Raw genomic sequence first — 16,070 nt, 5'->3', positions numbered from 1 at the left:
ACAATACACAGCCTGTTAATTTGCAACTTGGGACTATAAAAAAAAGAGTTTTCTTCTGTCATGTGTCCTGGTTTGTTTTTCTTTTCTTCTACGATGAGCCGGAATGTCTCATTTACAATTCTCTTTCTCACTGTTTACAGACATATAGAGAACTGGACAGGATTGCAGACTCTGAGAGACGTTGATATGGAGCTCTACACTGGACTACAGAAGCTGTGAGTGTTGATGCTGTTATCTGTGGTGGTGGTTGTGACAGTGGGGTGAGAGACACTTCAATGTATTTTAGTCCTGCTGTGTTGCAGATCTGGAAAAGCACAGCAGAAACTGTACCACTGTTAATCCCTGTTTTCCATCAGGTTGCCCGCCTGCTACTGCAGAGAGGCCATGGTTTCCTCCTAGCGATCAGTGCAGTAATTCACCTCAGATCCCAAGTTGCAGCATCTGGATTAAATGTCACATACTTCTTTGGGGGCAGAGTGTTAGAGAGAAGCATGAGTGAGAGGCATCTTCCTGATCCTAACACTAGCAGATGTTTAAACAAGCTTTTAATTCTTGACAGTCACACGCTGGTGGAACATCCCCTTCGCTTTGCTTAGCCACTGATCAAATAATGCTAAAAAGCAGCGGGGAAAATTGAATTAGGAGTCCCTGCTGTAGCATTGTGGGATTTTTTTTTTTTTTTTTTTTTGTATTCTCATCTCTTCACATATTAAAGCAATGTTACGCTCTTTTCCTGCTTTGCAACCATGCACTATGAGGCCACATCCTTTAATTTCTCTCACCTCTTCCACTCCCCAGCCTCCTATTCCTCTTCATTTTTTCCCCAATCTACAGAGAACCGCATTCTCCTTTGCCCTCCAAAGTCAGAGCTGGCCTCTCCCCTGATCCCCTTGATCCCTCATCAGGGAGGCCAAGTGCAATATCTCCACGGCTAAATTAGCATTTTTCTCATTACCACTGCTTCTCTCCTGCTGCCTTGTCTAGGGACACTGGCTCCTCCCCACCTGGAGTTGAGTCTTCACAGGGAAAGCTGTCGCGATGCTGCCTTAAGGGGCTGTTAACGGTGTGCGGGATAAGAAGGGAAAAAGTCACTATGGCATATCTTCCATCATCTTATTTTGCATGTGACCTCATCATCACCATCTTTATTTGAATAAAATGAAAAAAAAATCTTCTCTGTCTAAAGCACAGGAGCTGCTTGTATTCCTCAGCACAGTTATATTCAATATATATACATTTATATTCTTCCATTTACTTACCTATAAAATAAACTAAAAGTAGACTACAGAGTAGAATAAAGTAACTGAAGTGAGTTTTGTTGTAGCGCAGTGTACACACTGTAGTTTCATGTAATTGACTGGATTCATTTACTTCATAAAGCTTCTGACATTCAATATTCAATCATTTTCTGAAACAGCAGGAACTGTAGCTTTTAGCAAGTACTTCTCATATATGGAGCTAATTTCCTGCCAAAACAAACAAAACATTTTATAGATGCCTGACGATTCACTAACAAACCCAAAGTGGTCTTCAAAATGAAAGCAGCATTAACAAATGAGTGCTATTCATTTTGCACATACTGTACAAAATGTCCCTATCGAACCAATGCACACCACATTTCAAAGAAACCACGCTTCAGAAACAAGCTTATCTTACAGGTACAACAAATATCATACAAAGAAAAAAAAGTATATTGGATTTTAGCGTAATCTTTCTGCTGTTTTATGTTGAGGATTTGTTCTAAACAATTCACTCTCCACAGCAGCAGTTATGCTTATAATTATTCCTAAATGTTGTGAGGGCAGAATATTATCCAAATAATGTAATTTTACATTTAGTGCAGTTGAGTGGGTGAACGTTTTGAAAGGCTGACATCAAAATACTCTATAGAAGCCTTCTGCACACTTTTCATTTTGTTAACCAGCCTCATGAGCGCATCACCTGCGTTATTTTTCTGCCCACATATGCAAATCCGTTGTTGGCTGCATTTTTAATCTGCAGTCCACCTCACCTCAGACTATCTCAGTTGAGCTCCTATGCTTCATGGTGGGAAGGACTTGATGGTTTTGACCTAAAAGTCTTAAATTTGGACTCATCAGACCAAAGCAAAGATTTCAGCTGGACTTTTTAATCTTTTTCTTGGTCCCACCTGACTAGTGATTTCTTCACAGCAGTTTGAACACGATGTGATGAATAGCTTATTTAGGCAGTCTCTTTCCAACAGATGATCTGTTTCCTACCGGAAGCACTAATGGAATTTATTGATTATAAGGCGGCAACCTGTCCAGGGTGTAGCCCACTCCTCACCCCATGAAAGCTAAACTGTTGCCCCTCCCTGTGGATAAGCAGTTAAGAAAATGAATGGATGAATCCACTGATCCTGCCATAGGTTTTAAGGTTGTCCTTTAAGACACTATATTGACATTACATAATAATAATCTGTTTGCTTTCACTAAGTTCAGTCGTTCGATGTAGTATGGATTACTTCAGTGTCTGAATGCAGTTATTGGCTGTATGCCGACACATTGTCAGTACACCATAAACTGAAGAAACTTCACCATTTAACTTTTAACAAGACTCGATTTATATTGAAAATCATTTCAGGTGATGACTTGATGATGCTGCTTAAGATGCTGTCAATAGTATTCCACCTTGGAAGAATCTGAAAAATAAACTATGCTTTGCTTTGTTTGCACTTTTTCATTATATAGCTACCATAGTGTTAGCCTCAGTATAATCCAGATTATTCTGCAAGGTAGCAAATAGGATAAAAACAGAACCGGTGTAGTGTTTACTGCATTTACCAGACTCTGCAAATGCGGTTGTTACTTTGCATCTTCCACAGGCATCTACACCTTACAGTAGATTTCTCACTGCCTCATAAATGTCACAAAGGTAGCAGTGCTGACAGTTGCATGTTCAAGCTAGGTTTAAAGCACCCATAATTTATACACTTTATGGAAAAAAGCATGCCTTTTAATTTTTTAATTCAGGTGACTTCAGTCCCATTGCCACAAGTATACAAAATCCAGCACTTAGCTATGCAGTCTGCCTAAGGCTTTGTGAAAGAATGGGTCATTCTAAAGAGCTTAATGAATTCAAGCGTAGTACTGTAATGCCATCATTGCACCAAGTCTGTTTGTGAAATGTCTTCCCCTATTCCACAATAAGTTGTAAGTGGTAATTTTGTGAAGTGGATGCATTTAGGAAACACCTAACTAAGCCACAAAGCCACATAAAGTTGCACAACGGGGTTGCTATTTACTGAAGTGAATAGTGTGAAAAAGTAACTAACGCTGTACTTACAGACCTGCTTTGGCATAAACATCAGCAAAAAATGTGTGTGCTGAGAACTTCATGGCATCCCATATGGAAAAGAAATAGTAAAAACTTAAAAGACTTTCATAAGATGTGGCCTACTTCATATAGTGAATCATATAAGGCTTATATGATTTACTCATGAAAATGGCCACTTTCTCATTACTTTCATATATTGTTTTAGTAAGTATCCAAGACATACAAGTTTTATTTATATAATTTTTCAAGGGATCGTATATCTGTTTTCACTCTTTTCATACAAGTTTCACACACGACAGATACAAACTTTGTAAGATTTATATATATATCTTTTCCATATGGGATAGGTTTCTTTGGTTGAGCAGCTTCTGCTGGTGTAATGTGGAGGTGGTCCAGTACTCTTGCCCATATTGGGTAAATGTTTTGGTCAACTCTTACTCCCTTTCATTTGGTTTGGTTTTATAAAATTAAGTGATAAAATAAAAATGATAATAAATGAAACAAAAATGATCCTGGGACATTATTCTTCATGTAATGAAATGTTTTAGTGTGCTGAAAGCTGAAAACTTCAAATCTAGCAAACATTAAGGTGACACACATGCTTTTTATACACATTAGTTTGGAGTTTTTCTTCCCATCCACATTCACTACTCAAAGGCATAGAATAAAGCACTGAACAGGTGAATGTGGCTCGTAGTAAAAAGTGCTCTGAGTGCTCAGCGAGAGTAGAGAAGTGCTATACGAGTGCCAGTCCATTTACTATATCTTTGGTGAAAGATTTGCTGGAAAATTGTGGATTTTTTCCCATTAAAAATATGTGAAATTTTTTGTATTCCATAATTTTAGATCGTACGATCTCAAAATTATTTTCTTCATACTTTGAGCCACAAATCACCACTTGAGTGACACTCGTGCAAACCCAGCTTTCCAGTTGTATTCCTGTGTATGCAGGTTAATGGAGATATTATTAAATTAATGTTAAATTTATTTTTAATTACATGTTGAAAATCTGCTTTTTCTGCCTTTTGATAGTGACACCCCAAAATTTACTTTGAACTTACCTTTGAATCTAACTTTATCTCATTTACAGATTTCCATTCTGCAAAAAATATGTAAATCAGTTTTAGATAATATCTTGTTTGCATATTTAAACATAAATACATTCAGAAAAAAATCTAATACAAAACATCATATTCACCTAAGCAATCGACTGGGGAAGTTTTCTGGTGATATCCATTAGGTAAATGTTTACCCCATTCACCTGTAATGTCTCCATTTAAATCACTGCTGTTTAAGGAGATAATTGTGTTGAGTATAAATGCCTTTGCTCCAGTCATTACTGCTGGGAGGACAAAAGCAAAAGCAGTACAGTCATCTGTGTATATGGTTGTGCTAATTTAATGGATATGAAATAGAAGTGGAAATATTGCTGTTCATTTTTTGTAAGGAATTCCCCTAAACTCTTTGAAGGACCCTTTGAGGTCCCAGAGCCCCTCCTTGGGAACTTGTGGGCAATGAATCACCGCATCCTCGCCAAACACCACAGAGGCATGATCAAGCTTGTAGAAGGTAATTGGCGCCAACAGCTGGGTGTAATCAGCACACAGCGTTATGAGGCGCTCACTGAAGATGTCAATGACGTCTTTGGAAAGAGACATCTGTGATTACAAGATTAGAAGTCATTACCATTGTAGCCCAGAACAGTGGTTTCCAAACTGGGACGCTGGGAATTCGTGAGTCGTCGTGAAGAATCCACTGGGTCCGCAGCAAAATGAGTATTAGTTTAATTTGACTGTTAACACAAGGAGGGAATGCATGTTCTAACCAGAGGTTTCAGTCATTTCAAAGTAAAGACACACAAGTTCACAAATCTTTCATCAAATGGTGCATCAAAGTGAATTTTCATTTGGCTGTCAGCTCCGCGGGGTGTGCCAGAATACAGATAAATGTTTAAATATGAAAAACTGGAAAAGCTAGAACCCTTCTTGTTACAGTGCACTGCTGTGGTACAAAACATGCAAAATGACTTGAAATGGACTGCATGTAGTTGCATGTGAGTGTACTAGGAAAAAACAAATGTCTTTTTTTGCAGGTTTCCACACAGTTTGATCTGTATTTGATCTCTTTTCATTTCAGAACTATCATGAATTGTAACCTGAAGTCTATCCAGCCTCGAGCGTTTGCTCAGAACCCGCACCTAAGCACCATGTGAGTAAACACTCCATCTTTGAGACCATGTTTCCCGTGCCATGAAAAGATTTATTATGTTATGTGACGTTTGACAGCTTGTAGTAGGCTGTATGGCTGTAGATGACTTAGTGTTGAACAGCAGATGATGCAGTTGATAGAGGCTGGCTTCAGGAAAATTGTGGCATTGCCATTACTGTCGCAACTGCTGCACATCTTAAATGAGACATCCATTATTTGCTTTGGATAATTGGATTCCTATCTGCCCCGGTTTCTTTGTGCTTCGGTAGAGCAGCATGCCGAAGACGCAGTTCCATTTAGTCTGTGCTCGCCAAATGGACAATTTGTCCAGGAGGCCGAGCATCAGAGAGCTGGGCAAAGAGCAAAGTAATTTCTTTAACAAAGGCTGATGTGTCACCATATGACAGCCTGTTATTCCCCAATTTTCCAGGAGTAAACACGTTGAGGAACTCACTCACAGTATTTTACCTGAACACGCTGCCATTTGCAATTTCCAGTCGTCGACTGATAGGCAGCTTGGTCTCTTTTCTACTGCAGATGACTGCTGTTAGGCTTAAATCTGTGTGTGTGTGGGGGAGAGAGAGAGAGAGACAGCAAGTAGCAGTTCATAATATGGAAACTAAAAATGCGGCATTTTTCATTTGAGAACTTAATCATGCTTGTTACTGAGGCGGAAAATACTGGTTGGACTATGCTGTCATACAAGCTGACTTTTTGGCATCTGAGTATGTGTGCGAGTTCCTGGGTGCACACGCTTTTGTCTTTTTAGTGTGTAGACTGCTTTAAAAAATGTTGACATTACTGGTCTCTTTATCTAGTTAGGTGTTTGGTTGAGCTAATCGAGCCCATCAACATTTAATGAAAGTTATTTAAATCCTGCCTTCACTTTAATTTTCTTTCGAGAAGATGGATTTGCTTACACAAGACCGAAAACAAATAAATGATTGTAACCTTCTCACCTCTTCCTCCACTTCTCTTGCTAAAAATAATTGCTGTGCAGTGGTACAGGACGAAAAAAAGATAGAAGAGGTGTAGAACACATAAGAGAAGAACAGGTGAATGAATATTCATGCTTCTTTCCCTTTTATTCTCACTTATGGTGTAATATAAATAAATGAGTGTGAGGTTCAGACCCACAGTGATAATTAAGATGCAAACAATTTGAGCTAAAATCAAAATCTCACCAGAGATGTGTTAATTAATGTCTTGAAAAAGCCTGTCTCAAATATATTCTGAAATTCTATTACATTTCCAATCCAACAATCTATAAAATGTTGTTTGACAAGTTAAAAAAAAAAAAAAAAAAAAAAAAAAAAGCTAGTGTTGATCATGTTATTTTAACCTCCGGTACATTCCTACTCTTCCTACATGGAGGCATTTGGATTGCAACCACTGAACACCCCCACTTCAGGCAGTCCATGACAGGCCTCTATTGTGCTCTTGTTAATGCAGGTGGACAGTTGCTAGGTGACTCTGAGGATGATGATGTCAAAGAAGATTAATTATTATGCCTGTGCTTAGCCTCAGAAGACCGACCTCATTGATGTCTGTGTCAGACAGGTCTGCTCAAAGCCCAAGCCATCAGACACTCAACTGGTTGCTGCTTTGTGAGGAGAATTGAAGCTATTGTCTTCATCACATGTTCAGGCCAAAACAGGCTCAATTAGTCACAGCGAAGATATCATTAATCCCGTGCGCTATAAACGTGATGACTGTAATTAAAACCCACCCTAGTTATGTTCTCTTTTCAATCAGTATTCTTCTGCTCTGTTTTTGAAGACGTGTAGTGTGCATTATTTTGCATGTATTACAGTATGTCTTGGTGAAAACTAGCACATCAATACAAAGAGGTGGGATCGTGTTTACTTTTTTTACCAAATCCAAACAAGATACAAGACAGAAGTGACATGGGTTGCATTGGTTTAGCACCTTTGCTTCACAGCAAGATGGTTCTTGGTTCAAACCCACTGGCTGACTAGGGCTAGGGAGTTTCTATGTTCTCTCCTTGTGCCTGTGTGGGTTCTCTCTCTTCCCGTAGTCCTAAGCAGTGTTGGTCAAGTTACTTGAAAAAAGTAATCAGTTACTAATTACTGATTACTTCCCCCAAAAAGTAATCCCGTTACTTTACTGATTACTTATTTTCAAAAGTAATTAGTTACTTAGTTACTTTTTAAAAACACAATTGACAACCTGAATAGGTGATAAAGCGATAGATCTTTCAGCCCAATTCTACTTTTTCTGCATAATCCATCATACAAAATGTAATCAAATGGAAAAGTCTCTTTTGAAAACTTGTTTTATTTGTTTTAATCTTTTAACTTTATGCATCAAGCAAAAATTAAATTATATGCAACATTCTCTGACTGGAAGAAATTTGTTTAACATTTAAACCTATTTTCTGCACATTCCAGCACATAAAATAAAATATTTTGTTGTGTTTACACTCACTCTTTCAAATAGATGCAAGTAAAACACAGCAGAAAATAAATAAAGTCAACTAGTGTTGCTCTATTTTCACCTGTAAAGCAGGACTGGGGTAGGTGGAGGTTTACCCTGGTGCAGGTGTGCCGCAGCGGTCAGTTGAAGACTCCGCGAGTTTCTCTGTGAATTTCCCATTACAGTCGTAGCGCACTCGGTGCTTGCTTGGAAGTTTAGGGGGGGTTTTTCGCTGTAAAAAGAAGTTTTCTTCCCACGCACAACGGACACTAATGTTTTTGTCACTTTTTATGGAATCAAACTCAAAATAAGTTCAGTACTTCCACGCTTTAAACGCTGCATGCTCATACTCTCTCCCTTTTCGATATATTATCCATTGTTGATCTGCAGACAGCTGTTGTCACGAACGTCGCACTCGCTTACGTCACTGTCATGAGACATTCTCGCAAAAAACTCAGTTTTAGTAACGCAGTAACGCAGCGTTCCTACGGGAAAGTAACGGTAATCTAATTACCGTTTTTGCAATGGTAATCTCTTACATTACTCGTTACTTGAAAAAAGTAATCGGATTACAGTAACGCGTTACTGTCCATCTCTGGTCCTAAGACATGCATGTTAGGTTAAGTGAGCGTGAATGTGAGCGTGAATGATGCTTCTTGGTCTAAGTCCTGTGAAACCGGCGACATGTCCAGAGCATACCTTACCTATCGCCCAATGACAGCTGAGATAAGCTCCAGCTTGTACAATTCAGTTGATCATGAATTGTAAAAGTGCTTCACAAAACAGATGGAAAAAACAGAAATAGAAGGAATTGATAGCACAGTGGATATATCTGCTGAAGTGGATCCTCCAAACATTCCCATATCTAGCGAAGTTATAAACTAGCCTATTATGTGCATTTATAACAGATTGGCGCATCAAACACCTTTCACATTTGCTTTAACTTAGTAAGGTCTGATACCTGTGGCTGTAAAAAGAAGTCTATATGTATAATAAATCATCTTAGGTCAAAAATCAAGGGAGTACTAAGTAAACACATTTTCTGATGAGTTTTTGTGTCAAATTCTAATTTAATGGTTTATTTAATAAACATGTCTTGTTTTTAACAAATGGTTACATCTAGATTAAAATCTGCAATAAAGCATGGTACTTTAGGACATGGCTACTTTGTGGTGGACAAGACACTGCTGTATGAGCGTGCAGTGTCCTATATGAAGTGAAAAATGCTGCTGAAAACACCCCACAGCAACAGCAATCTTTATAACAGCTAGTAAAAGTATAATACAGCTTTAAACCATGCTTGTCTGAACTGTGTCCGCCTCTTTCAGTAGATATGAATTTAGCTATATTTAAAATCCTTTCCTGTGGCATTGTTTATTTTCCTAACAGCACTTGTCAAAGCATCAGTGTTGTCATCGTGAGGTGACCTCTGTGAGCCCTCTATATTTTATGTGAGCCCAAAATAAACCTAATTACAATATACCATAGCCTGTGAGAGTGCTTTATTCTCATCAGTGGGATACTGCAATTCATAGCAGAGGTCCAAGAGATTTTAATCCATGAGCAACCAATACATTCAGTAGCCCTGCAGATTGCTGATGTGTCCTTGGGCAACACATGCAGTCCTTAATTTCTGCTAAGACGACTAAGACGAGCGCTTCAGCTGAACGACATGTAGGTAAATATAAACCGTGCAAGACTCCAGAATGCGATTAACTCTCCAGCATTAAATATGTGTAACATGAATAAATATTTGTGCAGCACTTTGAATTAATGTGCTTGCAAGACATAAACATGAAATCAACAAACTGTCATAACATTTACATTTTAAACATCAAGCTGATGCTGGAAAAATTCACAATTAGTGGCACAGTTTAAACAAAAAAAAAGATTTCCAATTGAACATTGCATAAGTAAACTAAATGTGACCCAAAAATTATACAGCATGGCGGGGTGGTGATGAGACAAAATATTTAATCAATGTATTATTGACACTTACAGTGCTTAACAAATTTAACCGCCTGCCATAAAAGCAATACAGAAGAAAAGTATAGAAATAAAATATAGGAAAACTATAGAAAAAATAGAAATCTATAAAAACTAAAAGTGATATTATTTATTAGGAAAATAGCAATCTGAATTCACACATGTGAGTTAGAAATTATTCAAGCATAACAGTCAAACACTAAAACATGTTTTTTCTGTTCATCACTGTAAATAAATAACTAATTTGGCATCTTAATCAAAACATAATAATGTGCTTTACTTTTTTTTTTTTTAAAAAACACTAAATTTGAAAAATTAATAGATAACAATTAGTCGATAACAATAATAAGTATATATCACAATATATCATATCATATTATCATTTTGATTAAGGTGCTTGGGCATATGGTGAGTTAACCATTGCAGAAACATAAAAAAATGATTTTAGTAATTACCAGTACTGTTAATTTATGGCAGCTGTGGCATAAACCTTACACTGAGTAGTGATCTTGTGTTTCCACTCTGTGGTCTTGAACACTTCGCAGACAGACAGGCTTCTGTCGTCACAGATACAGCCTTAAATTGGTTTAAATCGTATCTCTCCAGCTGCACTCAATTCATTTAACTCAAATTTCAAAACCCACTCATTTCTAATTACTCCTGGAGTCCCCCAGGGATCTGCCCTGGGGCCTCTTTTATTTATCATCTATATACTTTATCTTTGTCATGTCATAGATAAATTAATTCTTATTTTCCATTGTTATGCTGATGGCATCCATCTCTACCTGTCTACTAAACCTACTACCACTATCACACCTGCTGTCATCTTCTCAAATAGCCTTATCGATAAAACGGTGGTTCTCCTCATTGGCATCAAATCCACCTTGTCTAAATGTAACAGTTTTTCACTCCCCATTGCCATCCTTGTTCACACCTTGGTTATGTCCAACACTGACTACTGTAACTCTCTTCTTATTGGTCTTCCTCTCCACTATTATTTATTTAATTCTCTTTCTTTGTTTGGTGACTTTGAGTGTTTTGAAACTGGTTATTAAATATGAAACTTTAAAATAAGCATATTCTAGCCTCTGAGGTCAGTAAGGTCAGATTTATGATTACACCTCCCTTCATCTTAAAATAAACTATCTTCTGTTTTCCAGAAAATAGTTAATATCTGTTAACCTAATTCAGTGATGCTGAGTTCAAAGATACCAATACATACATACATACACTTTTGTTACAAAATGCAAATGCCTTTTTTTCCATTGTATTTCAGCTTCCTTAACACAATTTGCATATTTTCAGAGGTTTCTTTTAACTGGACAGAATGACCAATTGGTCATTCTGTCAATGAATGGAAAGTAAATGCTGCTGTGCCAAAGTGGGTCACATTTTAGGCTGGCTTTTGAGCTGTCAATGAACAACCTCCACTTATCTGCATCATACTCACAACCTATTGCTCTCAAAAGATTTTCATAATTCCCACTATAGACAAAGTCATCATCAATTTCAAAGAATGGAATAAGATCCTTCTCACGATGCGTATAAAAAGAAAATTTAGATGCTAGAGCCAGGAGGTTTTTCCTCGCTGAGGCTAGACCCAAGCAACTCGGTTGCTTCCTTTGGCAGATCAAAATCTTGTACTAAATCATTTAGCTCTGACAGATGAGGTACTAGAAGACAACTTTTCCAAGTCTTCATCACTTTGCATCTAAAGACAAAACATCATCATACTCATCTCACTCCTCATCTAAGCCAGTAACAATGAGAGGTGGTATTTCATTTAAATGTGTTACTGGTCTCATTGCTGATGGCAGGTTAGGGTAAGTAAGAGATTATTTAGTTTTGGAATGGTATCCAGAAATATTGACTAAATAGAAGTAGCAGTCATCAAAGTGCTTCAGTGGCTCCCTTTATTCCATTGGAATATGAAACCCAAGCTTTTGAGTACGGTTTGTCTTGGTCGACCACAAATATGCCAAGCAAAAAAAAAAGGCTGCAAAAAACCCCCATCTGGATCACACTTACAAGTGCTACTAGTGAAAAATGCTATGTGCAAAATAGAACAAAATAGATATTATTGTTAAAATCAGCAACCCAAAATTAGGGAAAACAAGTAATCAAGTGTTAAATTTCATATAGCAAATGTGATTTAGGGCAGTGGTATTGTATCCTCCATGACAACAAGATTTGAGCAAATCACACATCAGCATCACCTGAAAAGAATTTTAAAGTTCCTTTTGCAAAAGATTTATAGGTTATAATCCTGCAAAATGACTCACTGGTTGTGCTGGTGCATTCGGAACAAAAAACAGCAGGGATGCTTCTTGAAGTTGCAGTAAAAGTAGAACAGAAGATGATCAAACTAATCAGCATTCTACACCAACAGCACAACCTCTCGTTTAAAGTGGCTAGATTGTTTTGTTTTGTTGGTGATCTGACAGATGTTAAAGTACCACCCATGAGTGTAACATCAGTTTTTAAAGCTGACCAGACAGGACTTCTGTCATTAGTGTATGAGAGAGGACATGGACCAGAATACGATTTTGCTAATTGTTCAACTGTGTGCACTTAGAGGACTTCAGCACTTCAGTGTGCAACGCTGTTGTATTAAATGCTTGTAAATATTCTTGCTGTCATATGACAAAAGCAAAACCATAGGAACTATAAAGTAACAAATACACCAAAACAGTTTTAAAATATTTGCATTTTTTATTAGGCTTCTTTGATAATTATATAAAAACAATAAAACCATTTTCCAGTTTATTCACTTAAAGTCTGTTCTTAGGTGGTTGCTTCAGCTTAGAAAATAGGCCTTAAACATGAATGCGTGTTAGTCTGCTACTTTTGGAACGGCAATACTCCTACCAGCACATCTAACTTTATTTACTATGTTCTGAAGCTTAGAAACAAAAGCAATAATAAAGGAGTAACAGAATGCATTAATGATTTATGGGCACTTTGTTAACTTGTGGCTATGGTTTGCATACAATATTACTATATGCGTTTTTTATTAGTCAATGTTATGTAATTTCTAAAGGCTTTGAGTGTAATGTGCTTTTTCCCAGAAGGTCTGTGTCAGATTTGAGAAGTCTCAGCCCAATCGGTTCAGGAAAATGTGCTGATTGTGCAAAATATTGGAACAAGTTTCCATTTTATTTAGATAAACATAAAAACTTTCCTCTGGTGAAGCAGTTTAAGAATATCTCTATGGGATATCTGTCTTCAAAGAGACAACTCATCAAGTAAACATATTACTGTGTTTGTCTCAGTGGCACCAGTGACTCAGCAGCAAATCCCATCTCACCAATTGTTGTGGCTGGAGAAACTCATGAAACGGCCTCAATCCTCTTAAGTACCACAAAGGGACATTAAAGGAACAATCAGTAATATTTTGCACTGTTGTTGCAGATAATGACAATTTCCGGTGCCAGCAAGTCAGCGGTTATCAATGGCTGCTGATATTCTGAGCTTTGTAAACAAGCAGTCACATCTTGACTCCATATTTCATCTCATGCATGTCCAGCATTTGCTCCCCTGATGACCCTTGACGTGTGTTACCACACTTAGCTCAGTTTCATTCACCAATCTATGGATAAATATGCAACAACCATACAACAAAAGAAGTTGATTTGCTTGGCAGTTTCTCCTCTTAATTTTACACCACATAGGATTGTTTTAATGTTTCTTGGCACCCACTTATCTTATAAATATAACAATATATGTGACAATATAATTCCACATTATCATAGCTGACTTTTTATTCATCTTCTGCTTCACTTCACACCATGAACAATACTCACCTGTAACCGCAGCTTTTAAGTGTGTCAATAAATACTGTAAAATGATCCCACACACCAACACAAAGATGATGAGCACACAAACACGATATTTCAACTGTGATTCTACTGTAGATGTTCAAGAAGAATTCTGTTTCTGTTACCTGTTGAAGATCAGGTTCTTGTTGCTTTGCTGGGGTCAGCAGATATTCAGCTTTTGCAACACTCACATTCTTTGCTTCTAGGTTTGTGTTAGCATCCTGCAAGATTATGTTTTCTTATCAGCAATTGATAGTTGTTTCTATCCAGGATGCATTTTGCACTTTACTGTAACTTTCTTCTTCTGGTTTGTGACCCTCTGGTAACCACTGTTTGCTAGAGAAAAATGTGTATCCCCTAAACTATTAACAAGTGTTTTGCAGGAGGTTTCAGCAGCAAGGCGCAGCTTTTACCTTAAAAGCAAACATTCTCAACTTTGACAAAATGCACAATTTTCCCTATTGACTGGAGATCCCCTGGGAATCATGATACATGGTGACCTGTGTAACTGATGCCTTAGTCAGAAGCATTAGGCTAATGAAGAATGCATGCTTGCATGTGTTGCAGTTTTCATAACATGTATGACACATTTAGCTAAAAAATCCATGCGCCTGTTGTTGAGGGTGACATGTACTGCAGCATATACAGTTAAACAATAAGAGGAAAATATTCCACATAGTCTTGGGTTTATTTGAAATGGATACACTGGTTATGTCTGTTGTGATTGCTGCAGTGGCCTGTATTAGTTTTAGAAAAAAAACAAGAAATTTGAGTAGTCAGAGTAGGCATGCTATGTCACTAACATGGCTGGTTTTCATGAAACACAAAGGTTATGGTTACTTCCTTTCCTTTTAGTGCATTTGTGTTTAATAGGCTTGAGTGATATAGTAGGAAAAAAACAGGCTTTTGAAATATACTGCTCACTGACATTATCAAATGGCATATTCAAATGTAAATTGAAAGAAAGGATAAAAATAAAAGATACAAAAGAAATAGTATACGATATAGTATAGTATAATATAAATAAATGTATAAACAAGTACAGACAGGTTTAAATCAGGAAGCATGAATAATTAAACGATAAAATAACAATGCTAAATTCCTTGTTATGTTTTCTGGTTAAAAACAAATGATTTACTGGCTAGCCAGAGTTGTTTTTTTTTTTTTTTTTTTTAATGCATATTTTATGCCTGTTTTATATGAGCTGACAGTTTTTGAAGGCAGTAGGAGTTTAGGAGGCTTGTTTCACAGCTTAGCTTAGTTTTGATCCTGTGAACACTAACTAAACCTGTTCCAGATAACCCAAGGGGTCTGAATGGTTCAAAAAGACTATTCAGTGCTTTATAAACAAGTAATAGGATTTTAAAATCCATCCTTTGACACACAAGAAGTTAATGCAGTGATTTAAGATCTGGTCTAGCTAGGCCACTCTATCGGTGTTGGTGAAGACTTGCAACAACATTTTGTGCTTTTGTGCTTTTATCTCTGGCCAGCTAAAGATAAAAGTGCAAACACGTTTTTACATCCCTTGTTTAGAGAGACATCCTTTACCTCTTGTTATTTTTTATGGTGATGAAATAGGCATTGATGTGCTTTCAGTGAAAAAATAAAAACTAAATGCTTTATACTTTATAATTTAGATAATATCCCATCCATTTGAATAATCTGCAAAACTGATGATGATCAGCTCACTGAACAGAAATCAGTTAACTCCCCAGTGCCTGGTCTGTTTATTTCAAGCATAATTAAAAGGTAAAACAGTCACACTCACTATTGTGTTAAATGGATTAGTAACAGAAAAGCAGGGTGTCTGGGAATTTACTCTAACTAGGAACCCTAAAAGTCGCCTTCAACAACTGCTTTGTGAGTCTTCAAAACACATGAAGTGATATAAAATGGTTGTTCAGGTCGCAGACCTCACTGACTACACTGTGTAAGGACTTGTCAGAAAGCAAACTCCCCAGAGCTTCCTGTGGAAACACTCCAGATTACAAAGAATATCAACAGTGCACTTTTAGATATTAAAAAAGTGAAAAATAATAAATCACAATGCTAAAGAATTTTTAAAGCAGTTCCCTGGACAATAGATTAATAAAAATGGTTTCATTTGGATATTTTGACATATTTTACCACTTTTAGCTCAAATATTACAATTATTTAATATTTTTTCTATATCTATTCAATATGAATTACTAACGGATATGCTTTGTGGTGTTATTTGCATTTTACTCCAATCAGAATCAGATATATAGAAAATTATGGCATAGCTGAATAAAGGATACACTTAACTAAGTGTACAAAATCACTTAAACAGACTTTAGTCTT

At 37.0% G+C, this 16,070-nt stretch overlaps 1 protein-coding gene across 4 annotated transcripts in view; it reads left to right on the top strand.

The window, feature by feature from the left end:
- The window catches only part of ntrk3b (neurotrophic tyrosine kinase, receptor, type 3b), a 216,016-nt gene that overhangs the window by 38,704 nt on the left and 161,242 nt on the right, over positions 1–16,070 (top strand). For all 4 annotated transcript variants that reach the window (XM_039613117.1, XM_039613122.1, XM_039613129.1 and 1 more), the window contains 2 exons: positions 141–215; positions 5,434–5,505. In XM_039613117.1, the coding sequence (XP_039469051.1) occupies positions 141–215; positions 5,434–5,505 (147 nt within the window). The remainder of the gene's footprint in view (positions 1–140; positions 216–5,433; positions 5,506–16,070) is intronic.

Source organism: Oreochromis aureus, linkage group 1 (genome assembly GCF_013358895.1).
Source record: "Oreochromis aureus strain Israel breed Guangdong linkage group 1, ZZ_aureus, whole genome shotgun sequence".
Taxonomy (NCBI): Eukaryota; Metazoa; Chordata; class Actinopteri; order Cichliformes; family Cichlidae; genus Oreochromis; species Oreochromis aureus.
Note: the sequence above shows the minus strand (reverse complement) of the source record. Positions and strands in the feature narration are given on the sequence as shown.